The sequence below is a fragment of the Maylandia zebra genome, linkage group LG11 (assembly GCF_041146795.1).
Source record: "Maylandia zebra isolate NMK-2024a linkage group LG11, Mzebra_GT3a, whole genome shotgun sequence".
NCBI classification, from domain to species: Eukaryota; Metazoa; Chordata; class Actinopteri; order Cichliformes; family Cichlidae; genus Maylandia; species Maylandia zebra.
Genome location: NC_135177.1, coordinates 7,643,575 through 7,671,158, shown reverse-complemented (window position 1 = coordinate 7,671,158; position 27,584 = coordinate 7,643,575). Strand labels below are relative to the sequence as shown.

Sequence of the window (27,584 nt, the reverse complement as noted above, 5' to 3'; positions counted from 1 at the left end):
ATGCAAAATATCTGTTACAATATGCAGTTTAATTTGAAAGTAAATTTCTGCCATTCTTGTCCTCCTCAGTGGAAATATACATTTTTATATGTGCTTGAACAAAGCCGTTTAGCCTTTCTAAAGAAGTATTTATTTAATACTGTTTAATTAATTGTTTAGTTACTCCATGTATTGCTGTAAGTATTTAGCAAAAAACCCTTTATTTTTAACCCGAAATAAATCTTTGATAGCCTCAACTGAAATGCTGTAGTGGAAAACCACTAATTTAGGCAGTTTACGTGGAACATATCATTCGTGGAGAATAACAACAGAAGATTCCTAATTTATCTCTGGCTTTAAAGACTTGGATTGTGGCACAGTACGCTGGTTTCCTTTGGATTCCAGATTCAACCTGCTGGTCTAAGAAGTGAGATAACTTGATATCAGATATTTTTCTGTATTAATTTAAAGCATCCTGGCCAGAAAGGACTTCAGAATAGTAACATTAACTGTGGGTGACCACTTGACTCTGACACACTTACGCATAGTTGGCAAAGCGTGGCCGGTCACAGGGCGATCGTCATCCTTGACCGACTTATGTGGACTGTATCCTCATGAAGCTTTACAGCAGACGAGAGCCGGTCCGGACTACAGGCCACTACAGGCCAGACCTCATATCTGCAGTGCTTCTGACCCTATGTGCGGCCTGCGGAAGACACTTTTTTAAAGGTTTCATCACGAAAAAAAAGACAGATGATGGTCTGATCTCAAAGATAGGTGATTAAATAAATAAATCAAACAAACAAACATGCAAACATGAAGACGTGAAACATACTGACGGCAGGGTGAAGTTGGATTTTTGTTGTTTATTAAGCTATAAAACTGCTATAATTTGCATTTTTTTCTTGTATGTTATGACTGCTGTTCACTTTAAATATGACAAGATTGCTTACTTAACCACTGGAGCAACATAACTCAACATTACGACTAAAAAAAATTATAAAAGAAATATTTTATCTGTCAACGAACTCCTTGGACGCACAAATTAGCAAGATCATTTCTCAGCAAAGGTGTTCAAGTGACAGTGCGATAAAGGTTGAGTCTAACCCGTTCTTTTATGCAATTCATACAGTTGTCCGTTGACATTATTACGTTTCATGTCTGAAAAATAACCAGTGACCCTAAAAAAAACCGAGATCCGTGAAAGACAGAAATGGTTTACATTTTAGAATATTTTCGTTGCCCTCAGTATATTCTTCTTCATTTTAAATTCCAGTATGTAAGATATTTATCATGTCACAGTGTGTCTGCGTTGGTAAATTTCACCTAACCTCCAGATATAGGCCTGTGTTACTCTGGCAGTTGAGATATATTTAGAGTTGAGATAAATGATGAGATGCTTAAAATCCGCACAGTTTCCCTGTGTGAAATGCAAACCTAATTTTCTTATCGTCTCCACTATTCACTTTCATTGACTTCTGCAATGACAGGTCCCAGAAGGTTGAAATTGAAACTCTCATGGACTAAGATGGTAAATAAGAACATTTTGTTACATTATAACAAAAAAAATAAAAATAATAGAAAATTATAATCAAGAATACACATTCACTATGCTGAGCACTGTGAGGTTCACGCGATCGCTCTTTCGGCAAAGGTGAGCTTCCGCTGCCATAAAAAGGGTAGGGGCGTGCTTAAGCGATGACGATTATTATGCGAAGAGATCCCTTCCTGTACTTGTTAGAGAGTCCGGATTTGTAGACACTCGTTCGTTTTAATAGGAACAAAGGTATTTGTTATATCAAAACCTGACGGTATGGAAACATCCGGAGTTGCTGTAACCGAAGAAGATAATGTCTGTTAACTGATCAAATCACAAATGAAATTTCTCTTGAGTTACTTATGTTTATACGTTGTGTATGTAAATCTACCTTCGAAACGCAAATTTCCCACTGAAAAACGCAACACCAAGCATACGGAAGCCGCGTTGGTGTTTACCGATGACGTTTCGACTCTTGCAGTTCGGCGTTATGGCTAACGTTAGATAACGGGATGAACATCTTTTATTAAACGTAGAATTAAACAAAAACCAACAGGATACAAGTGGGAGTCAGGTAAATAGAGTCTTTTCTCTATTTGACTTGTGGCTAGCCAGTTTAGCCAGCTGAAACGAAGTTATAGCGACTTCTTCTAATCACTTAGCCTAGCTTCTTTGCTTCGCTGCTGTTGTGTATCACTTAAATGACAGGAGGAAAGAGCTAGCCTCCCTGGCTAAGTGCTCCACATTAAGTTAAATGTATTACTATAAGATACGACATAGCGTCGCTGTTGAAGTTATTTTTAGTTACATTGGAATTAATTTGCAAATGCAGTACATAATTGCTCCTGGGCTTCCCCGTTATGTGGAATGAAGGCACTTTAGCAAGGAAGCTAGACATTCCGGTGAATTTCATTTAAGGTTAAAATTTGCGTTGATGAGAAGTCACCGTAATTAGAACTGTCTTTACATCTAATTAAGTTTATTAACCAAAACCTGTACAACCTTTCTATAAATTACACACAGTTGGATTAGTTATTGGATGCCAATATGGTATTTATGCCATTAGGAGTGCCAGTTCATTCTGACATCAGTTTGTTGAACTGTAACAAAAAACAGCTTGAGGTTTGTGTGAAACGGCCAGTACTTCCACAGTTTGCAAGTTGGATAAGAGGTTATAATGTTGTGTTTGGACCTGTCATAAAAAGAAATGTTCAAGCATAGCCAATATCTTAAATTATGGCTTTATACATATAATAAATATGATATTATTATATATATTTTTATGACATATTCCACTTAGCTAACATGCACACTACTTCTGCTTTAGCAATGACAATTATTAATTAGAGCTGTGCTTTTAGGCTATGACATCAAAATAACACTCTTAAGAAATACATATTCTTTGTAATTAGTTTAGAACGAGCACCATTAGTTTAGTGACCGAGATATATAATGGCAAAAGGATGTTAACACAGTCAAATGATATTACCATGTTTTTTTGTTTTGTTCATTGTGTACACAGAACAAGGACAAGATGTTGGAGTCTTATGTCACACCGCTCCTGATGAGCTATGTAAACAAGTACATCAAGAATCTGAAGCCATCTGACCTGCAGCTCTCTCTGTGGGGCGGTGATGTGGTGCTGAGCAAGCTGGACTTGAAGTTGGATGTACTGGAGCAGGTACTAAAAGTTAAATCTAGCTTTTGCTTTGAACCTTTCTTTATAAAACTGACGTGAGGTTAAAATGATGGGAATATTTAAAATATAAATGCCCACTTCCTACATATATATTCAGAATGTAGTTTTGTATTTTACTTACTATAAACAAATTGTAGAGTTTCGTTTATAAACCTTGGTTATGCAGGCACATACACCCTACAAAAAAGTTGCCATATTATGTCTGCAGCTATTCTCCATTGTATTGCCTTGACTAGAGTGAAAGAAAACGCTACAGTGCTGTTTAGTCAGGCACTAACAGCATCTTCTTGCTGTCATTTCAGAAGAATTTTACCAGATTTACTTTGATATTTTGCTCTGCAGTGTTATTTTGACAGTGTTCTCTTTTACTCATGTCATGTCTGGATTAGATCAATCTGCCACCAGTTAAAAGGATTTTCTTTTCTTTTGAGTGGGTTCTGACTGCTGCTGAAGAGCAGACCAAAACACTGCGTAACCCAAAGAGATTGTGATGAAAGTTCTTATTGGAAGCAGCTTCAAGCTATCCGACAGTGGGAATTGTGTTAGGATTGAGATTTGTCTGTAATGCTGTGTCAAAACTTTGGAAATTGTCCTACCTTTGCATTTATTTTATTCCATTTCATTTGGACAGTACCTCCTCTCAAATGTGCAATCTGAGATCATCTTAATATAATATTTGGTGAAACATTGTGGGGGTTATAAAGCAGACATACTGTAAATCCATGACAGCTTTTCCCTCAGAAAAATGTTTGGCTATTAATTTTTTGGCTCAGACTTGCACAGAAAGCATGTGAAGCCTGTGTGTAGGCAGTCTGGTTTCATGGGACTCATTCTCACACAGAGTAGTTCAAGATGCAGAACAGTGATTTGCCTGCCTCTGAAAATATCTGACTTATATTGTTAGAAGCGTGACCAGTATGTAATCTGTAGCTATTGTTTTTACTATCTACTCGTCTACAAATATTAGCTTCAAAGTGCTGTTTGAAAAATGGATGGATGAAGATTCAAAATGTTCTCGAAGCCTCTACCTCGTATTGGCACCTTTATCCATATTATTCTAGTGTTGTTTATTTCTAGCTGGCTGTTGTTTTTTTCCTTTCTTTCTTGTAACTCCTTTTATATCCACAGGAGTTGAAACTGCCTTTTACATTCATGAGTGGTCATATCCATGAGCTACGTATCCATGTACCTTGGACCAAGCTGGGCTCAGAGCCTGTAGTTATCACCATCAACACCATGGAGTGCATCCTGAAGCTAAGGGATGGTGCCCAGGTTAGTTTTTTTCTTTTCATTTTCTTTTTTTGGTATGAGAAAGATGTTATTCTTGATTCTATACACAGCCAAAACAGGGCTAGCCAGATCTTCCTGTTATTTATGTGAGAGTCCTCCTCATGCCAGAGTTAAGCTTTCCCATTCCCTTTCTCCATGTGTTTCCAAGAAATTTCGTAATGGCCTTTGTTTAAAAACATGCTGACATTTTTAGTGCAGCAGGCTTTACTCTGCTGTACAATTAAAGCCATCTTCTTTAATTCTGACTTTGTGTAAAATCGAATGTTAATTTGACACAGCTAAGCAGCAGTTGCGTTTTTCCTTTTCTTACTCATGTTTATTTACTCTAATGAAAAATGCATTGAAAAAAAAAAAGCAAACCAAGAAACCAGAAGCAAACAAACTGATGCCTCACTGACGCAAAATATGTTTGCTATTCAAAACAATGATGTAAAATGCTTTTGGGGAATAAATTGGCAACACTCTTTACTGTGTTGCCAGCTTGGGAGTGGTGCCATTGTGTGCCATTGCAATATAAACCAAGAAAATGATGAAATAATCCATGAATTTGGAGAAATAACCCATTGTTTGGTCGTGCTTGAGATTGTTAGGAAACAGCTTATTCATAGCAGGACAACTCAGCATATTCCTTTACTGAAAGCAGAGGTGGGACCAAGTCATTGTTTTGCAAGTCTCAAGTAAGTCTCAAGTCTTTATCCTCAAGTCTCAAGTCAAGTCTCAAGTAATGTCAGGCAAGTCAGAGTCGAGTCTCAAGTCACTGGTGTAAAAGTCCGAGTCAAGTCACAAGTCTGAAACTTTGAATTTCAAGTCCTTTCGAGTCTTTAAAAAAAACAAACGAAAAAATAATGTTGCAGTTATATGCTAAATGTAAATATTAGACCATGTAATTTTAAAATCTGTGTTTTTCTCAACACATACAAAATAGTGAACTTAGAAAATATACACAAATTGTGAAATTGCACCTCTTTAAAATGCAGCTCAATTAAACTTAGCTCCAAGAATAATTTTCACCGACAGTTCTGAGATAAGCTGCATGTTATTCTTGGATGCGGTTGTAGGACCAGCTTTAAAATCGCATGACAAAAATATCATACACATTAAAAAAAACTGTATCACCAACGTAGCCTGGAAAACATTTGCTAGTTAGATGAAGTCAGCTATCTCATCTTAGCATATTTATATGCATATTTATAATCATACGGTTCTTGGAGTGAGTGCATACACTCATGAAGTTTAGTAACTTCCGGTCACTGCAACAAGCCCAGGTACAGTTTACCGACGGATGGGTGCAGGACCTTGAAATGCACCGTGTAGAAAGTAAAGACCATCGTACGTATCATAAGTTTACCAGTCTCACAAATCGTCTTCATAAATACACATTCGTTAACCGTTTATTAATATAACCTTTGAGCTCAACGGTAATTAATTAGTAGTGGAAATAATTTCTGGTACCCATCACAGAAATGTAGCAGTGACAATAATATTGTATGCTGTAATCGTACTGGGCAATTAGTGATACAAAAAACCTGTTTTATCCTGTGAATAAAAGTATATGTTTTTGTTAATGTACCATAATAACAGAAGCGAAACACAATATTGTGTCAGGATAATTTACTATTTATGCACAATAAATAAAGGAGCATAGCGCGACAATTTCTGTTCAGCGCCAGACTTGCTTGTAACCTATATCACTAATTATGTTATGAAAAATGACGCATTAACTACAACAGCAGACTGACCTTTGTGGAAATGCTTGGAGCAGACTAACCTGTGAGCTGGAGTGTTCTGGGACGTTATATTTGATCTTTGAATGGCTGCAATCCAGTCGCCTCTTTGTTACTTCGGAAACATGGCTCGAACAATTTCTCTTCAACGACGTAATCCGATAACAACCGATCTCTTTACCCGTCGGCTTCCCGTGGCTGTCATGTGACCGGCTATTGCAGTTAATAATACAACAGCTTCTTGACATTTTTGTGTTTCTTTTTATCGCTGTGTGACTGATTTTAATTGAAAGCCTGCGTGCGCTAGTACCGCTTGCCACGAGTTCCCAGAATCCTTTGCGGTTCTACCCGTGAATGACGTCACATTTTCAATCTCCATATAATATGCATGTTAAATTTTATATTTGGGGTAAAATATCAAGTCTTTTCAAGTAAACCGGTTCAAGTCCAATTCAAGTCCCAAGTCATTGGTGTAAAAGTCCAAGTCAAGTCACAAGTCTTAGAACATTTTTTCAAGTCAAGTCTAAAGTCATAAAATTAATGACTCGAGTCTGACTCGAGTCCAAGTCATGTGACTCGAGTCCACACCTCTGACTGAAAGTATGATAAGTATTACTAAAGATCCCAAAGCCCAGAGTGGGTCTCAAGCTCAATGTATGTGCAACCAGACTAAGCAGCCAGATCTTAATTTTGTTCACTGGTTAAATAAAGTAGAGGTGAGCTGGATTTCTGCTGGATTGTTAGCATCTTTGTGGAAACACATAAACATGTAACACAAAAGTGATTTAGTCATCGCTGTTTATATTGCTTCATAAAGTGAGTCAATAAGTAATGTAAGTTTTTTTTGTACGTCAATAAATTTTTATACATATATAAAACTTTTATTGGTTTTAGTTGAAACAACACACTTCACAATCTTGGGACTGCAGGTGTATTTTCATCCAAACTACCACAATTAGGGATGCACCGATGTGTGAGGCTTTGGGATAGTCGATGCCAGGAAAGCAAAGAAGTTATCGTTTTAAATAAGCGAATACATTTCTGCTGTTTATCACACTATTACACATTCAGTCATACAATTTAATAAAGTTTTGATGGGATACAACACATAGGAATCAGTAACTGCCATTGCTGAATATCAGCCTATCTGCTGGTATTTCAATGGCAGTAAGCAAGGCAAATATTGGCCAGTACAGTCCAGATCAGTGCATCCCTAATTCCATCATAAAGTATCGACTAGTAATTGCTTCGAGGAATTTTGTTTCATGATTTTTCCCTGACACAAGCACAGCTATCTCACTCAGTATGATTTTTCTTAAAAAAGAGAGAGATGGTTCATTGACCACTGACCTGAAGAATTCAAGGAACTCAAAATTAAGAGGCAACTTTCTTTAACTTGACCAGTGCTATTTACTACTTGGCTGCCTCCATTTTTAGCATGTCCTGTTTTTGTTTTCAAACAATTTCTCGTGACACTTAGAAGACTTGGAATCACATTCAGAAAAAGCTGATAGTCTTTTGCATCTCTGTCAGATTGATTGCACAATAATAGCCTTTGTAACTGCTTGGTTTTGTCCTTGTAGTCAATATAATATAAAATCTGTAAGAAAGGAAGTGTGACTTGAAGCTCTGTCCTACATCATTGTGGATATAAATCTAAGGAGAATTATCTTAAGGGGAATATTTTTCTATTGCTTTGTTTGGTTTAGTTACAAATATTTAAATTTTTTAAAGAATGTTTTATGAGAGGTATTTTTGAAATTTATTTTTACAGCAAAGTCTGGCTCTAAATTTGCCACCCATGCAGCTTTAAAAATCGAAAGTGTAGCTCAGTGCGGCCCTTTATGGGAAGGTTGAAGTTTCAAGGCCAGATGTCCCAGAAGAAACACATTTCAAGGGAAGTCAATTACAGCTAATTATATAGACTGCGGCAAAAAGATTTGTAACACATGAGCTTGAGCTGCCTAGAACTAATGGTAAATATCATAGTATGCAGGTGGCTACTGCTCATGCGATCAGGTTTCTAGTTCAGTGGAAATTTAAACTTTGTCTTTATGCTTCGTACACAGCTTAAGGTCATGTACCAGGACCGGTACTGGTGTAATGCTTATGGTCTCAAAACAAGTATTTGTTACAGATGTTTTCTAAAAGCTTCCAGTGAAGAAAAGATTTTTGGGGAATTGCAAATGACATTTGGACAAATTATTCAGTGGTATGTACACCCAAGAGACATAATTTGGAGTAAAGCCAGACTTACAGCAGAAATCCTTCTAGTATGTGGAATTTAAATGAGCCACTGCAGTTTTCTCCTATACTGGCGGGAGGCAGGAGGCTGACTACTGTGTTCTTAAGCCAAGAAAATGAAGCCAGCTTCCTTTTCATGTTTTACATTTATATTGCTTAAAAATAATAATAGTAGTAGTTGTTGTTGTTGTTGTTGTTGTTGTTATTATTGTACTTTCCTTTGTTTTATCTTTATTACAACTTAAACATCAGTAGACTGACAGCAACACTGGTCTCACAGAAATACGTGTTTAATCCTTTAGCAAATACTCTAGATCTCATGTTAATTCACATCTTAGACCTTGACTAGGTTGTAGCAGGCTTGCAGGGACTTTGACATAGGCCATAACCATTCTCACTGAAACTCTTATGTAATTTGGGTGATGGTCCACAGGATTTTTGAAAAGAAATGAATAAAGTAGATCTGTGTATGGAAATTATAATATTTTAACTGTAGTCCAGTAGAGACAGAAACATTATGGTGGGCCTCATGCGGCCAAAGTGTGGAAATGATAAATGATATCATTAATATGGTTTGTTTTCATAATTACTGTTAAAGCCTGAGTCCCGGCCTGTAAAAACATCCGCACATCTTTTGAAGTTCATTAAGGCCGGTGTAATTTGACCGGAATTATTTGGACCTTTTTAATGTTCGTGTTTCCCCTTGAGAGGAACTGGGTAATATTAGGGATGTTCAGATTGCTCAATAGGACCCATCTGCAAAGCACTAAGAGCAGCTCACAATTATAGTTTCCAGCAAATGTGGAAATTTTGGCGTTTAGCAGCAGTTGGAGATTACAGCTCCTGCTGACAGTGTAATTGCTTAAAATAAGCTGTAATGAGGACTTGTAGAGCAGAAAGTATGGTAATAGAAAAAATGTTGTCAACTTGTTTTTGACATTCATTTTACAAACTAGAGGTCGTTTACAAACACGATGCATTTAGTTCTATATATAAATGTTATTGTTCACTGCAATCACATCTTGAAGTTTGCATAGAAATCCACTTCCTTTCTTTAGTACGTGTCTTTATTTTTAGATTATTACCATCTTTGTTTAGTTTACATTAATTTTAGCGAGTTCTACTTATCTCAGTTTTTTTTTAAATTTCAGTTTAAGTGCAAAAGTTGAAATGGTTGTACTTGGTATGAGTTGAATTATTAGAGCGGACTTTTTCAAGTGAAATTACACTAAACCGTGGTTTATACCAAAAAGCTCAAAAGATGTGACAAGATATTGTTTTGGGTATAAAGGGGTATTTTTGAAAGTCAGTTTTACTTTCTTTGTTCTTGAACAAAGATCCACTTAGTGTGGCCTAATGAGTTAGTTTATATGAGTGAACTGATTGATGGTAGCCCATTCCAGATTAAAACTAATGTAAAAATGTCAAGAGGTGCAAAGTGGAATACAGTGATCATAGTATCTATCCCTCTATATACAGTGTGGATAGGGACAGATTAGTGTCTTATGTCATGTTTGTTTAAAAGAAATAGAGTAGAAGGAACTAATAGTGGATTACTGTTCCAGGGCATTTTCTCTGTGCTTGTCATTAGGTAGTGTTGTCAATCTAAGGACTTCAGCTCTTATATGGTGGATTGGAATGGGTTTTGTCTGATGGAGAGCATTTAGTTCATTTTACTTTTGATAAACCACAAGTTCAGTAGGAGGTATCATTTAATGTGCACTTTTTGTTTTTGTTTGTATATTTTTAAGTAATATTTTTAACATTGACTTAATGTTGGAAAATTATAAATAGAATTTTCTTCTTGACAATTTGGTAAACTGCTCCAGATGTTAAAGATGAGGTGTGATCAGCAAAGACAGAGAGGAACTGGCTGGACAGCAGTTACAGTGGATCATAATATTCTCAGACACTCTTTATTTTTTATGAGACAAAGATAAGGGCTTGGGTTTACTGAGGAGAGCCTTTCTGGTTTTGGCTGAGCTCACTGCTTGATCTGGGAGTTTTATGGCCGCTGAGTGCATTTGCCACTGATGTGGAGGTTCTGATTGATGCATTGCCTCAAGATGATTTGGGGAGGTGCCTCTGAGACTTGTTGGTTTGGCATACTAGGCCCTTTTTTCTGTTAAATTCCTTCCAAACTATTTTTAGGGTTTTCACAACCAAACCTCTTTTCTCCTAAATAATGGGTAATACATGTGAATAAGGAAACCCCTCTTTAAAGACTTCTTAAATCCCCAAGTTGGTATTTCATAATCTAAATCTGATATCTACTCAGCTAAGGCATGCTACTTTGAGTTTTGAATATTTAAGAGACAGGCATAGATGTGATACCTGATCTTTGAGTGTGAAAATATGTTTTAAAGTGGTGTGACCTGTAGAGGAGTTTTGCTTTCTGTGTGTGTGGTCTTGCCACCCAGGGGTTGAATGCAGAAAACTCTTAAGTAGAAAATTTGGGATGTATAGTCTACAAAACTTCTTTTTGTAGCCTTAATTCTGCTGTGGCACAGCCAGGACCAGCCCAATCCTGGGCTTCAGATCCATGGAGCATACTGAGTGCCAAACCATAGGCTCAGATGAGCTCCACTCCCTAGTGAATGGAGCCCTGGACCACGATTTGAAAGCAAACAAACTAAGAAGAAAATATCCTAATTCCATTCTATGGTCTCAGGACATCCAGCCAGCCAACAAATTTAGCATCTGATATGAACAGGACTTTCCTCTATTAAGGAGAAGCATCAAGTGGGGCGATCGTGGCTCAAGAGTTGGGAGTTCGCCTTGTAATCGGAAGGTTGCCGGTTCGAGCCCCGGCTTGGACAGTCTTGGTCGTTGTGTCCTTGGGCAAGACACTTCACCTATTGCCTACTGGTGGTGGTCTGAGGGCCCGGTGGCGCCAGTGTCCGGCAGCCTCGCCTCTGTCAGTGCGCCCCAGGGTGGCTGTGGCTACAATGTAGCTTACCATCACCAGTGTGTGAATGGGTGGATGACTGGATATGTAAAGCGCTTTGGGGTCCTTAGAGACTAGTAAAGCGCTATATAAATACAGACCATTTACCATTTATTTATTTTTAAGTCTCCATCAGAGAGCACTGGATCAGGTGCTTGAAGAAAACCTGCATCTTTATCTTGATTTGCCTTGGCTTCTCCACGGCTTCCAGCACCACCTTGCACTTCATCCACATCCATTGTTCCATGACATTGCAGCCAACCAGCAAGAAACATTTTAATTATGAAAATCATAAAGACAGAAAAATATAACTGTATCAAAGGAGCAAAACAATTAAATAGTTAGATGGTTAAATGGTTAGAGTAGAGTGAATACAATAGTGTCAATGAATCAACACCTTTAGGATTTTTATCTGATTTAATACTCAGTTCAGCATTAAAATAAATCTAATGGGTGATTTTAATATTCATCTGGATGTTGAAAATAACAGACCTTACACTGTATTTTATTTAATATTAGGCTAGGTAGCATTTATCAAAATGCAAATGGAGTATTTAATGAACTGTTTCCTTCTCGGTTTTCATGTAAATGCAAAGTACAAGTTTGTCATGGACAGTGTTGGGCAAGTTACTTTGAAAAAGTAATTAATTATAGTTACAGGTACTAATTCAAAAAGTAACTGAGTTAATAACTGAGTTACAATATTCTAAAAGTAATTAATTACTTGAAAAGTAACTATTGCGTTACTTTAAAAAAAAAAGTTTAACCCTCTGGGGTCCAGGGTATAATTGACCATTTTTAACTACTTTTGATTTTCCCTCCACATTTTACCTTTAAAAACTATTTACTTAACTAGATGGGTGGTGACCATGGTGGCCATTTAGAAGTCGGCCATCATGGATACATCTTTTGTTTTTTCAATAGGAAGAGGGCCATGTGACACATCAAACTTATTGGTAATTTCACAAGAAAAACAATGGTGTGCTTGGTTTCAACGTAACTTTATTCTTTCATGAGTTATTTACAAGTTTCTGACCACTTATAAAATGTGTTCAATGTGCTGCCCATTGTGTTGGATTGTCAATGCAACCCTCTTCTCCCAAAAAAGTCTAAGGGGGTCAGATCGGGAGACCTTGGGGGCCATTCAACTGGCCCACGACGACCAATCCACTTTCCAGGAAACTGTTCATCTAGGAATGCTCGGACCTGGCACCCATAATGTCGTGGTGCACCATCTTGCTGGAAAAACTCAGGGAACATGCCAACTTCAGTGCATAAAGAGGGAAACACATCATCATGTAGCAATTTCAAATATCCAGTGGCATTGAGGTTTCCAACTATCGTTGTACCCCATATACCACACCAAACCATCACTTTTGTTGTTCCAACAGTCTTGGAGGGATCCATCCAATGTGGGTTAGTGTCAGACCAATAGCGGTGGTTTTGTTTGTTAACTTCACCATTCACATAAACGTTTGCCTCATCACTGAACAAAATCTTCTGCGTGAACCGAGGATCCTGTTCCAGTTTTTGTTTTGTCCATTCTGCAAATTCTGTGCGCCAATCTGGGTTATCCTCGTTGAGATGCTGCAGTAGCTGGAGTTTGTAAGGGTGCCATTTGTGAGTAGCTAATATCCGCCCAAGGGATGTTTGACTAATGCCACTCTCCAGTGACATGCGGCGAGTGCTACGCTGTGGGCTCTTGCTGGATGAAGCTAGGACAGCCACTGATGTTTCTTCATTGGTGACAGTTTTCTTGCGTCCACATTTTGGCAAATCCAACACTGAACCAGTTTCACGAAACTTAGCAAGCAGTTTGCTAACTGTGGCATGGGAGATGGGTGGTCTCGTAGGGTGTCTTGCATTGAAATCTGCTGCAATGACCCGGTTACTGCGTTCACCAGATATCAACACAATTTCGATCCGCTCCTCACATGTTAACCTCTTCGACATGTCGATGGCTGTGAACAAAGAGAAACTTGTAAATAACTCATGAAAGAATAAAGTTACGTTGAAACCAAGCACACCATTGTTTTCCTTGTGAAATTACCAATACGTTTGATGTGTCACATGGCCCTCTTCCTATTGAAAAGACAAAAGTTGTATCCAAGATGGCCAACTTCTAAATGGCCACCATGGTCACCACCCATCTTGAGGAGTTTGCCCCCTCACATATACTAATGTGCCACAAACAGGACTTTAATATCGCCAACCATTCCCATTTTATTACGGTGTATAAATGGTCCACCCCGTACTTTACTTTTTGGGTGGATAGACTGTGAACTTCCTATAAAGTGATTAATAAAAACATTATGACCACTCACAGAAGAAGAAAATACTGCTATCTTGTAACAAGGTGTGATAATGGTTGGTTGATTAGTACAGAGGAGCTTTATGTAGCCATTGTGTACGGTGCTGGAGAAATGGGAAGGGGTAAAAACAGATAAAAAATAAAATAAAAATTGATCAACTTTGAGCACGACCAAACTTGTGACTGACTCAGTGATGACTGTGTCAGATCATATCTGAAATGACAAGGCTTGTGAATTGCTTGCCATCAGCTGTGAACAAAGAATTTCCAAACTGCAACCTACTGACAGGGAATTGGGGGATGTGCTGGATCAAGTTTGATCCATACCCCCTTCACATCACAACTTACACCACTTAAAGGATCTACTGATAAAACTTAAAACATTTGATCCAATGTAGTTTTTCCTTAAGTGTACATACTGCATGGTCTCTGACAGAATGAAACCTAGTGAGTATGTGGTCATTGAACTTAAATTTCACAAGTCAGAAGATGCAAAGGAAAAGTTGAAAGAAGTAAAAGGAAACAGCTTGTGGAAGTTTGCAATCAGATAGCACAAACTGAGTAATCTCTGTTCCAATGCCATCCGGAAATCTTGCCTTTGATTCTCTGCTAGCAGGAGCAAATGGCTTTCAGAGATTGCACCGTAAATCCATCTGATCATCAGCTCAGTGGGGCCTTGTCTTCAGGACTGAGGAGACAGAGGACAAAAACACAGAGCTTTGGAGAATCTATTTTCCTTGAATCTAACCCCCTATAGCAGTAACAAAACCCATCCATGACTGTAAATAATAAAAAGATGGAGTAATGTTGGCACACTGTTGACTCCTTAGGCAGGTTGGAAGCTGCAGCATGCATTCTGATGAGAGAAAAGGAGAACTACTGAAGGACAGAAGAATAGCCAAGTGCATGTGCTTGGGATTAGTTAAAAAGAATCTCTGTTTGTTTTGTCATTCAAAATGACAGTATATATGACAGTACAGTAATGGCAATCAAGACAAATCGTTAGGCTGTTATGTGAGCTCTGCCTGAAAACTTACATACAATAAATCCGCTTTCTGCAAACTTGTGTTTATTGATTTTTCTCTTGTAGTTGAAGATAGATTTAACAATGAAGTATTGATGATTTGTACTAAAAATTTGAAATACTGCAGGAGACACTGGGTCTGTTGACAATAAGTAGAACTACTTGTTCAGAGTTGAGTGGTTTTTTTTTTTGTATTCTGCATGTTGGCAGGCCAACAGCTGGTGAACGGTTTGTTTCACGTGCAGCTTTAATGTTTACATATGCTGAAATTTTGTTGTCAGTAGGTCTGTATTTAATGGTGAGCTAAATATGTGTTAGTAATCATACACTGTCTCACTACTAGTCTGTCCCCTTTCTCTAGTCTCTAATGGAGAGTGACCCATTGCACTGATCTCTGTTCAGCATTCCAAAGTGATTCAAAGCATCTGTAGATGGCAGTGCAGAAGTGTGTCATTCCAGAAAAAGAGACCTTACCCTCTGCCACCATTGCTTGTGAGTCAGCCAAAGCTGAATTACCCATAGCGTTGTCTTTGAGGTCTGTGTTCCTCGTGGGATGAGGTTACTTCTGCTCCACAGACAAACCTCAGACACAGGAAAGCAGTTGGGGGGAAACATTAAAGCCAGTGGCTTTGTGATTCCAGTGAATCAAGTGGTGATCAATACACACTGGCCAGGATGCTGCTACTCTACAGTTTAATCCCTGCTCTCAGGCCATCCGGGCTAGAGCAATCCCTCAATGCAGCTTGTTATTTGCTGCGTGCTCCCACTGATATTGTAGTTTGGGAAATGATTACCATGCAATTAAGACTAATGTTCACTCCATTAGTCCTGTCCTCTTAGAAAAACTCTAGGATGATATTGTATTGCACTTTGGAACGGTGTTTGCTTTATAAGCCTTAAAATGTAGAAAGGACTGTAAGACGTGATTGCAATTTAGAGAAGAAATGTACCCTTTCATTTAGATCTTTAGATCATTATTTTTTTGTTGTGTGTCTTTTTGTCTTTATGCAATCTACTAAGATGGGTATTTTTTCACTTTCAGGGAGAAAAAGTTACTAAAAGCAGTAACCCTCGTGTTTGTGTGTACTTCTATATTGCACAAACTGTGCTCTGTTTCAGGATGAGTGCATGCTCAGTTTAGTAGACCCTTACTCAATATTCAAATGATGATCCCATTAATGACATGGCATTTTAACCACTAAAATCACATATGCAACCTATTTAGTAGAAAACCTTTTCTAATCATGTGTTCAGTTTTTTACTAAGTGAATTCTTTCTGTATAGCTAGCCTCTACCTTGGCAAGTTCAGCCCCCTATCATGTGTGGGCAAGAGAAGAGAAATGCAGCATGAATAATGACCCAGCATTACACTTTCCATGGTGTATGTTGCAGATATAGATAAAACTGTGATACTTGGTTATAATTTCCTGACAAAACATATCTTGCACCAATATTGTGATGTGAGGTGGTTAACATGTAACCTTACAGAGACAGTACGCAGTATGAAGTAAAGTAGTTTAAAGTTTAAAGCAAGGTTTGAAAATAAAAATCTACAATAAATTGATGAGCTGTGATAGTTGCTTACTTTTTCTTAATGTACAGAGTGCTTTGAGGTTTCAGCTTTATTTAACCTAACCCTTACAGAAAATAAAACTCTTTCAGAACTGTACAGTTTAAAACCAATCTCAGAATAATCTATTAAAAATGTAGATCCTCTATTATTCTTATTATAGAATTTTTCAATTTAGCTTTTTTTTTTTTAATATATCTCACAAAACAGGTGAACGTTTTTTGGCCAGGGCCAGGACCTGTACTTTACTTTGCTACGGAAAACAGTAGGAGACCTGAGATCTATGGATAAGGACTAGCTTAGGATTCCAACATGTTTCATTGATGCAATTGAAATGATTTGTTTTTTATGTAAGGCTGACAGTTTTCCATCTCTCAACCAATGTGATGAATGCTGACACCACCTCAGTTGCTTTTGGACCCCAGTGTATAAAAGCTATGCAAACATAATGCCGGCTGCATTCCACTTGCGTGCCTAAACCTCCTGCAGTAAGGCTTTGGTATTTCTCAACATTGACGGAAAGTCCTCTCCCATTTTGCTCTGTTTGATTTATTCTATCTTTCTGGTTTCAGAACATTGATGCTCTCCAAGAACACTTAGGCCTCTATAGTTTGTGCCTTCCAGCTGCACCTCACATGTGCAATTAAGTTGTCAGAGTAGCCTGAGCCGCTGCTTGCGTTGTTCTTGGAGACTGGTGCTTACATTGTTTAAGGTGTGCTTATGTTTTGTATAATGAACTTTTATTTGTGTATGAAAAAATCGGAAGGCCCAGAGATTGCATGGTTATGATTTGACAGTTGGTGTTAAAATCAGGTCTTGACCACTAGTTAGCAGCAATTTTCCAAAATGCTGATATAAAGATAAATAAGATATATAAAGAAATGTATATCAGGATCTTATAGACTAATAATTGTGAAGTAAAAAAGATGTGATTGGCAGTAATTACATAATAAATAATTGGAAAATAACTGGGCACTGCTGATTATTCTGAGTTAGAGCTATTCCTGTGTTTGGGAATTCCCCGTGTGTGTCGTAATTGACTTGTCTAAGATGTGTTGTTTTTTTTTGTTTTTTTTTGCACATGCCTGTGTGTGAGTGCGTATGTCAGGGATCTGTGTGGAGTGTTTTATTGTAGCTAACACATTGCAGTTATTAGCATTAGGGGGTAGCTGTGCCAGCGTAAGCAGAATGCCTCACATGCTCAGCCTGGGCTTGTGGTTAGCTGATGGAGACATCTGAAGGACCAGAGCCTCTCAGATCTAAATCAGGAACAATTTCTCCCTCTTTCCGATTCTCCCTCGATGTGTCTTTCTCTTTTGATATTCCTGCCTCCACTTTACTGTTGTCACAGTCCTGTTTTTCTTCTTTTTTTGACATGGCTTCTGGCTCTTTAATCTTTGATTCTCTCACTCTTTGCTTCGGTTGACTTTCTGTATTCTTCTATTTCCTTTCATGTTTTCTTCTTTTCCCTAACACTTGTTACTTGTGAACACTGAAGTTGAGGTCACTAGTAGGAGCATAAAGAATTTGAATGGGCTTCAATGGAAAGTGCAGTGGTTTGTTGTAATTATTTATCCAGGCTCCAAATTCCATCATGGCACCTATATTAGTTCAAGCCTGTTTGAATTCCTTGTTCCTGGATGTTAATCAAGTCTCAGAATTGGAGTTACTCAGACTCAGAGTCTTTTGTTTAAATAAAAAAATGTGCTAAACATTGTTTGTGAGGATAAAAGAGGACTGACCTCAGCACCCCTATTACTTTTGCAGACCTGCTTACTATTGTGGAGAAATGACTGCAAAAAGCGATTTTGTAACAAAGAATCCAGTTTTCTGCATGAATACACAGGGCTTTGAGATTTATTAGATTAATGTAGAATTATGGACAGTTAAACTGGAACAACATCGGCTACTGTACCGTAAACACAAGATTGGTTTCTGCTGGTTTTACTTAAGACAAATAAAATGCACTGGGCTTTGAACTATTACCTGAAAGTGCAACAGAACAAGAGTAGAGCCAAAATCACCTAAATGTCAAATGTTTGAGGAGGGCACTTAACTTTTGGCCTTTGCCTTTTACATTTTAATTTTTACCATTTACACTTTAAGTTTATCTTGTTGTATGTTTACTGGAACTTGGTTAAAGAGCTATACTGAAACTGCAGCCAGAGGTGATCTGTCTGGTGAGAACAGCACAAGGACAATGCCTGAACAAATTAAATACTCAGAAGTCAGAAGACCTCTTGTAGCTCCCTATGGGTCTGCTCTGTAACTGGGATCCCCGTTTGTCTTTGTTATTGTAAGTATGTTGGAGGCAGATAATAAACATAGACAGTTTGACTTGGGTAGAGCAGAGGCACTCTTGGCAGAGACCTCCAACATGACATCACCGGTGTCGTTGTGATTCCTCCCCCTTCAGAGTCAAATTCTTTTGTAATTATGCATTCTTCTTTTGGCACATGCTTGGGAATCTTTTCTATGTCTTTGCTCCCCCTCCTTAATGAATACTTTATATTTTGGAGCTTCTGAAGGAAAGAAGGTGTTTGCTTTGTAGCAGTTTTGCTGGGATGGAATGTGCCTAGTAACACTTCAGGTATTACAGACCTATCACAGCTCCCCTCACACTTTAATAATCCAGAAATTCCCACGAGTATGTTTTTCTCTGTAGTGGTTATAGTAACAGCAAACTTGGTAAGTTGTGCATTTTCAGACTGCTGAAAAAGTTTAATTGTCAGATCTTATTCTGCCTTGTGCTTTATTGGTGCAGGAAATTTCATCTTATTGGCTACAGAACATTGTGTAGAGACTGTAATATTTAATTTGTGCAGTTAATCCACAGTAAATGGAGGTTTGTTTTTGTGTAGTGGATTCAGTTACTGAAACAGAGAGGGGGGGAATAGACCACATTTTTGTGATATGCTACTTTCATTGAGATAATTATTCAGAATGTCACACAATGTGATATTCATCTGGGTTACTTTCAGGCTCTAATCCCCCCAATCTTCTATGGATTCCAGCTGCATGGCTCTAGTCCTTAAGTATTGGTCTGTATAGTATTTTATATTGTGTGTGCGTGTACATTTGTGTTTTTTATGCACATATTTCTCTTTAAATATGCCTATGATGTCTGTGTATAAAATACGTAGCATAATTATAATATTAATACCCAACAGTTATTTGTGATGGAGACTGTGTGAAATTCTGTCCTCACTACTCCAGCTTCTGTAGTTCTCTTCTGTTTGAGGAGAAAATGAACCCTCTGTCTTTAATCATGGTAAAATAGCTTTCTTCATTTGTTACCGTTTCATTAAAAAGCCATTAGCAGCTAATTTTTAGCCGAGCTGATGGATGCGTTCGAAGCCAAGAGACGTTAAAGAAAAGGTAATCTGAGTCAACTGTGATGTTCTCTGTTCTTTTCAGCAAAAATTCCGGTGGGGTTGTCATCAATGGTTCAAACAGCTTAAGTGTAAAAGAAGTGGCTGCATACCATTTGACATTACTGGAACCATCCCAAACTGTGACATTATGTTTAAAACAGTGAGCCCCTTTTCATGTTTTTATTTCTCTCTGTGCCAGCTGGAAACCATTCTTATGAGAACCAGGGTCAACACTGTTAAAACAAGCTTCAGACTAGCTAATTATAGATGGGATGAGAAGCTCTAGAAGAAGTGGAAGGATGGAGACAATGTCAGATATAGGTAAAGAAGATGAAACATGAACAAAAGTGAAATGAATACTGTGATTGCAAAGAAGGCCTTTGATGAGGCAAGATGGTGAGAGAGGGGGGAGATGAGACCTAGGAGCACTAAAAAAACAGAAGCACATTTTTAGGACAAAAGAGTATGTGTATCTCTTTAGTAGTGTTTTTTTTTTTCACTATTGTTCTGGAAAAACAGCCTGGAATGTCCCACATTCTCATTATATCCTTTGAGTATCATATGATTCACTGGTTACTTGGAGGTGTGAATGCTAGGCCTTAACATGTCGGGCAGAGGTTCTGTGTGTGTCTGTGTTTATATGAGTACGTGAGTGATTTACAGGAGAAGGGGTTCTGTGTGAGATAAGGAGCCTATTGGGTTTCCTTCATTTATTTTCTCACTCTGTAGGCGTTCGCCCTCCCCTGCCGTGCCTCCAGTATCCAGGCCTGCTGCTTTGATGTCAGCATGAGTTCACCAGCAACCTGCAGAGGAAAAACAACAAAAACAGAGTGTGTTTATCTAGCAATGGTCTGCATGCTCCCATTAATGTGCTGAAACTGTGTGAAATTGACCAGTTTTAAAAATGTTTTGGTTTCAAAGATCAGGCGGTTGCAGAGAAGCGAGGTAGTCGGCTGCTGGTCCTTGCCAATTTTTTTTTTCCTTGTGTTAAACTGAAATTGGAAAATACTTAGCAATTTCTGAAAAGAAAAAATATAGTGCTTGTTTTTTTTGTCTAATATTTATTAAGAATGGGCAACAAAAACTCTGGTAATTTGCCTACTTTTCAGCCAGTCCAGGTCAGAGGAAGCCTCAAATCACAAGAAACTGTAGCAAGGGTGTTATTCTGCTCCCGCAAATACTTTATAAGTAGGTATTTGCGGGAGTATAATGAGTATTTTAAGACATATTTGTATTTTTTGAAGCTTTACTAGTTTACATATATGTCATTGTCACTAGCAGATATGATGTTACTGGTTTCTAGTGTCTGTGAGTTATAGCCAGATTATTTGTACAAGGAACTTGTGAGTTTCTTATCTACAGTGGTGCTGTTCCTAATAGCTGGAGGTGGTGGTGGTATTCAGCTAATGCGCTGAGCAGCTCATATGGGTTGACCCTCCAGACAGACTCAGCACACCGCCTCCTGCTCCCTGACTGAGTCAGACGATTACAGGAGGACAGGGGTCACGTCTGGCCTTCCTGTGCCCTAACCCTCTATGGGTGCCCACTTACCCTCTGAGTAGGGGGTCCCCCTCACCTGTCAGTCACACCACCAGCTTCATGTTTCTGTCCCTTTGTTCTGGTCTCATTATCATCAAGTCTCTTTCACTCTAGACGTCCCTCAGCTTTTCTTGGTTTTGCTGTCTCTCTTTTTTTTCCACTGTTTTTTCTCTCGCTTATCAATTGGTTTCATGTCTCTCTTTTCCTTTTTAACTACCATCATATTTGGTTAACAGCTGAGGTGACATGCCTGCAGGGGAAGCAGCCCTACTTTTTCCGGTCCTCGTGTCTATCTTTCCTTCTCCTTTTCTCCATCCTTCTTAGGCTCCCTGCCTGTGCTGTGCCCTGCTGTGGAATTGGAGAGATCGATTTACTTGGCAGCAGCTGAGGGCAGGCTTCATTTGTCCCAGGGCTTCCTTCTGAAAAGGCATTTTTCACCTCTGGAGAATTGCTCACTGCCCATGGTGACATTGAGCGCTTAATTGCGCTACTTCCAAATTTGGCAGTCTTGTTCTTCATAGTGGCAGTTCAAATTGTTGAACTCGATGTACTCTTGGCTTGCTGGGCTATGCATTCCTTTAGGTATAGATATGAGACTAAAGGGGGAAGGAGACTGTTTCTTACTCTAATGTGCTCAAGCAGGGTATTGTGATGTAAACTAAGAATTGGAGTGTGTATCTTAAACCTTCTTAATCAAATAACAATCCCTTTTCTATTGTAGCATGTTTAAATATTATAGGTGCAACTTTTCAAAGTGATGACAAATCTACAAAAGAAATGAGTAATGACCAGCAAATTTACACCTTATTATTCACAGATCTTTATTCGTTGTAACCTTGATGAAGTATTTATTATTTCTCCCTCTCTGTTTACCAATTCCCACCACTCTCTGATGAGGAAAAAACTGATTGCAAAGTGGAGCTCTATTGGATAGGGCCTTAGTGAAGTAACATGTAAATATTTCTACCAGAGCCTCTCTCATCTCTTTTGAGCATTGAGTGTTTACTGCACTGGGGGATACTTCTGTCAGTGTGTCTGCAACTCAGATAATGCAAAGTATGTTTAAAACCAAATTATCATTACTCAACTACAACGAAAGGGTTCACTGTCATTAAATAGTGTTAGAACCAGGGATTGTCTGTTACATATGTAAGCTGCATGAATGTATTAAAATTTGCAACACGCGACCTGCCTGCAAAGGCTGTCTGTCAGTTTAAACTGGATCGGTTCAGTATTTATAAATAAAGTGTGTGTGTGGAGTAGCCAAATATATTTGGTTTTGACACCTTCAGTGCTTACATGTGTCAGGATAAGGGGTGACTCCTGAGACGCTTTAATGCTAAACACATGTGATCTCCCTTTTCTTGTCCAAATTATCTGACTAACCTACCACCCAGGCTGATTGTGCAAAGGTTACAGTGCTGCAGTAACCTCTAATCAACGCCACACTGAGTTTTAACTCAGTAATCTCTCCACCTTTTCACTAACTTCTCAGTTTTGCCTCTAATATATTGTTTCTTTGACACTGTATCTAATTTTTTTCCCCCATTTCTTCATCCCATCCACTGCTGCAGGCTTATGTCTACCATGAGTTTGAATATGAGGTATTTGCTATTATACATAGTAGCTGTTAGGAGTTCAACATTAGCTGCTGTAGTCATAGCATTTTTGTGCTCTGATAAGTTTTTCCCCCCTATTCTCCAAATTGATCATTTATGGTTAAATTCGTCTTTACAACAGGGCTCGATATATTCCAAGATGCACACACGTTTATCATGTGGATACAGTGACAGATCTGACAGATTTCCACCCATAGAATCTTATTATTATTTCCAATCTTAAACTGTGACTTAGCAAATCCCTCAATCCCTTAAAAAGTCACATTTATTAAATTTACAAACTCAACCTTATTGTTGCCCCTTCAGTAGCTTTAATAAAATGTGCTGTTTTTAAGCAAAAAAAGAAATAAAAATAAGCCAAGCAATATTAGTATTGCTAGTGGTGCATTATTTATGCACCACTAGCAACTAGCTTGCTATGGACCAAAACAAATCCTGTTTTCCTTGCTTTTTGACTTTGCTGTTGGAACACAAACAACAGTGACGTCACTCCCAGCTCTGACATCTGACTTCTGAGGCAGATGGAATGCAGCATAAGTCCTTGGCTGTCAGTAGTCTAAAACCACTATTTCTGACCCCTCCACTGTTGGTCCTCATGTCTCTGCTGTTTTATTTGTACAGAACACCCACAAGCCCGAGGCTCTCTACGAGCTACAACAATAAATAAGCTCCTTAGCTTGAATCTTGGGTCATTCTGTTTATCACCAAGCTCATCTCTAAATGGGGGGGTGATCATTTCATTTTCCTATATACACATTAATACATACATACACACATTTTGCACTTATGTTCCTGGGCTTGACAGGCCACCGGTGTCTCCAGTGTGGATGACATGTGCTGTCATGGACTAGAGACCTTCATCTTTCTCATTCAAGGACCAGAGTTTATTTGTAGAGGCCACAGGGATGGTTGTTAAATGGTGGGAGGAAGGTTATTCAGAAGGCTATTCAGAAGGTTTAGTGTAAGAAATAGTGGTGCATGGTAAACTTTCTTATCACTGCCACCGCCAGTGATGCAGGAGAGCAGATTCTCAGTTTATATTCATTTCATTACTCTCAGTAACCAGATACACTGTAATATAAATTGTCCTTGGAAGTTAGCACAGTCAAAGGCCGCAAAGATCCTCTTTTCCACTGTCTGATAACAAAATTTATGTTGCTTGGACCTAAGTGGACCCTGGTGTAGTCGTGGACAAAGGCATTATAATTGTAACTTAAGCCATTATATATAAACAAATATATTCAATATTGTTACTCTAATTTCAATCTAAGAAACATGTTTTATGCATGAAAATTCACATATTCCATATCTAATTTAAACAAGAACTAGTTTGCACAATCTAGGATCACAACTACTATATGTTATATTATTACTTTACTTTAATGATAACTTTAATGATAATAATAACTGATAACTTATAACTACAGAGCTCTTGTAGAGGCCCTTTTGTCCAGCTTCTGTCATCACAGGCATTGTTGTTTGTTTTTGTTTTATCAGGATGACCACGAAAGTGGCTCTAGTTCTACCAGTCGCAGTGTCTCAGACAGCTCCAAGGCTGTGGCCAAGCCCCGTCGCCTACAGCAAGCTGCCCCGAGTGACCCAGACCTGCCTCCAGGTAAGTGATGTAAACTGGCTCAGTGAGGCTGTTCTGATTCCCTCACCTACCTACTTGACATCAACATGTTCCTTAAAAGTGGACTGTCTTAACTACATCAGTTCATATGATCTGATATGGGACTGTCAAAATGACCACCTCTGGTTAGCTATGACTTCCCTGCTCAACATGCAAACAAACACACAACTTCAGTATACAAAGACCAGAACTCTGCATTGGTCCAATTTTGCAAACCTCCATTCAACTGCAGTTGCAGTTTCAGACTACCGGATTAACCTGTTACCTAAATAGGACCAACTACAAAGTGTGCTTAAAATAAATTTTTGGTGACACACTATGTATGTGCAATATTATAGTTATTATTGTTTTGGATTTGAGTTTTTATTTTTATTTCGTTTTTCGTTTTTGTTTTTGATTCTGTTTAGTTTCAGTTCATTTCCAGAGTGGGATTCTCCTGTGAGTTTATTATTATTATTTTCAGTCTTACATTTATTAATTATTATCTTAATAAATATTGTTATTGGAGGGCACATGCTGAGGCAAGAACTAGGAAAATTAATTCAGGTATTGCAATAAAAGCAGATAACTTTTTGAATGTGTTGTAGACTTCCAAAGCTTCAAAAACGTGTCCACTACTGCCCCATCAAGGAAGATGTTGTTGTTATTTTGTTGTTGTTTTTTACCAAAATAACCAACACTAAGACTGAGGATATATCTATATATTTAGTTGTTGTTTTTTTAATTAGTTTTTCAAGTTCACAAAATTGCTTCAGTTAGTTTTATTTTATCCAAGGACCAGAGGTTTTTTTTTTCAAAAGTAGTTAACTAATATTTTTTTCATATTTTATAACTTTACATACTTTAGTATGTATGTATGTATCATCTCCCGTTTACCATATAAGAGTTTTTATTTTGGGATGAGCCACGTAGCGCTGTTTTTCACAAGTGTAAATCACCCAGAGTGAGCACGGGGAATGTGCCTGTTATAAATCATACGGTGATGGCTCTTATCAACAAAGTTCCTTGACCACATGCCTCCCACAGGGCCACGGATTCCATGCCTACCTTACTGCAGCACTCTAGTGCACCTCACAAAGAGCGGTTTTGTTTGAGAGTGGCTGAATAATAGAATTTAAAAAAAAAATTTATACAGACCTTTCACACCAGAACTTGTGAACACCAGGGCCCTAGTGTGACTGAATGCATTTTTTACCCTAATCTTTTATGTTGGCAGTTTTATTTTTAAAATGTATGGATGCAGTTATTTCAAATACCTCTGAACATATATACTTATGTAAGAAAATTTTCAAGTAGGTGTGCGACAACCTTTCAACCTTTAAGATCTATGAAAAATAATCTGTTTAGAGAGCACGAATGAAGGTAAAAACATAATCCAAGAGGCAGGGGTCATGAGCTGAGTTAGGTCAGCTTGAAAAAAAGCTTCACTTCCAAACCCTGGTGTGGTTGAATGTATGAACTTACACTCCTGGCTTGTTGTATCCTGGGAGGATCCATTTCCAGGCTTTACATTATGAGATAATATCTCTCCCCAGCTGTTAAAGCACGGTTCCTCACACCCAGGCATCTCCCTTTAGGGCTGCTTCCAACAGATCTCCCAGTAGAGTGTGTGTGTGTGTGTGTGTGTGTGTGCGCGCGCGCGCCATGATTTTAGTGTGTTCTTCTGTGTGCACACCCTTAACTTTTCTACTAGCGGACCTTATTTCAGCCCATTACAGACTGCAGAGACAACTTTGGGGTCAGAGGTTGCTGCACCTCGGTAATGGCAAGGAAGCAAATGAATGCCGTAATCCCAACCTACCTAATTAAAAGCTTGAGGTTAAAAGGTAGATGAGGTAAAACTAACCTGCTATGACTCAGACAGAGGATGTTTTCCCAAGAATAAGATACAAACCAAACCTGACAGGAGGCTTTAATGTAGTTGAAGTATGGTGGGGTTTTTTTCAGAGATGGGATGCTTAACATTAGTGCCTCCACAATCTGTTAAAGTGCTGAAATGTCTTTCAGAAAAAGATCATGTCCCTACTATATTACAGTTCCTTTGAGTTACAGAAATTCCTTCAAAAGCCATGGTATACATGTGCTTTTTTAATGTCATTTTATGTTTCTTTAAGTTATTGTAAGGGTAGTCGGCATTAATGATGCTAAAACATAGCTGGGAAGTGCAGCTTTGATGCAAAGACCATTCAGACTTTCAAATCTTGTGACAGAGATGACTCTGTCTCCATGTAAAAACCTAACATAAGTCATAAATAATACATTATCTTTGTAGAATGTGAACTGTTGTATGTACCGTATTGTAAGAAGATGTAATATATCAACAAGTAAAATGGATGCACAGTTGATACATCTCCATATGGATATGCTCTTCAGTGCTAGTACTGGCCAATATACTACCTCACGTGTCAAACTCAAGGCCCGTGGGCCAAATGTGGCCACATCATTTTATCTGTTTTTTGTTTTTTTTATATAACTACAAAACAAAAACATCCACAACAACAAAAAAAGGATAGCAGCTTTTTCTCTAACATGTAGAAAAACGGTTACATATGTAACTTCTTTACACTGACAGACAGGGGAGTTTCACTGGTCCGCAATATAAAATTAGTTTGACAACTCTGTACTGCATTAGGGCTGTTTGAAAAGCTGCACTGTGCTTTCTTTCCACACAACAGTGCATCTTAATCTTGCATTTGATGGTCTTTTAGTGTAAATGCATAACATATGTAATGTAAATACATTCTGTTCAGAATTGTGCACCATTTTTCACTGCATTTTAATTTTCTGTTATTTTTTATTTTAATTACTCAATGTTTTTTTTTTTTTAAATTTGGATTTTGCAGCAATTTGTGACTATATGTCTGTGTAAAGCACTTTATAAATAAACTGTACTTACTTACCTTTACCTATTATGATACATTATTACATACTTTCAGTCGCCATCATGCCATAAGCCAGTTTACAGCTTCCACACTGATACTTGTATTCTAATCCTACTACAGCTATTATGTCATACATCACTATTTTTTAGAATTTTAAAAGACTGGTGATTAACATCCTTTTTGTACTTTCTTGCTAAATATTTTAAGCTATG

At 38.1% G+C, this 27,584-nt stretch overlaps 1 protein-coding gene across 4 annotated transcripts in view; it reads left to right on the top strand.

Moving 5' to 3' along the window:
- Nucleotides 1–1,977: 1,977 nt before the first annotated feature.
- vps13b (vacuolar protein sorting 13 homolog B) overlaps nucleotides 1,978–27,584 on the top strand; it is a 299,476-nt gene continuing 273,869 nt past the window's right edge. For all 4 annotated transcript variants that reach the window (XR_013100758.1, XM_004560029.5, XM_004560030.5 and 1 more), the window contains exons 1-4: nucleotides 1,978–2,090; nucleotides 3,039–3,197; nucleotides 4,344–4,487; nucleotides 24,355–24,472. Coding sequence is in view for 3 of the 4 variants with exons in the window: in XM_004560029.5 (XP_004560086.3) it covers nucleotides 3,051–3,197; nucleotides 4,344–4,487; nucleotides 24,355–24,472 (409 nt within the window). In the remaining variant the exon portion in view is untranslated. The remainder of the gene's footprint in view (nucleotides 2,091–3,038; nucleotides 3,198–4,343; nucleotides 4,488–24,354; nucleotides 24,473–27,584) is intronic.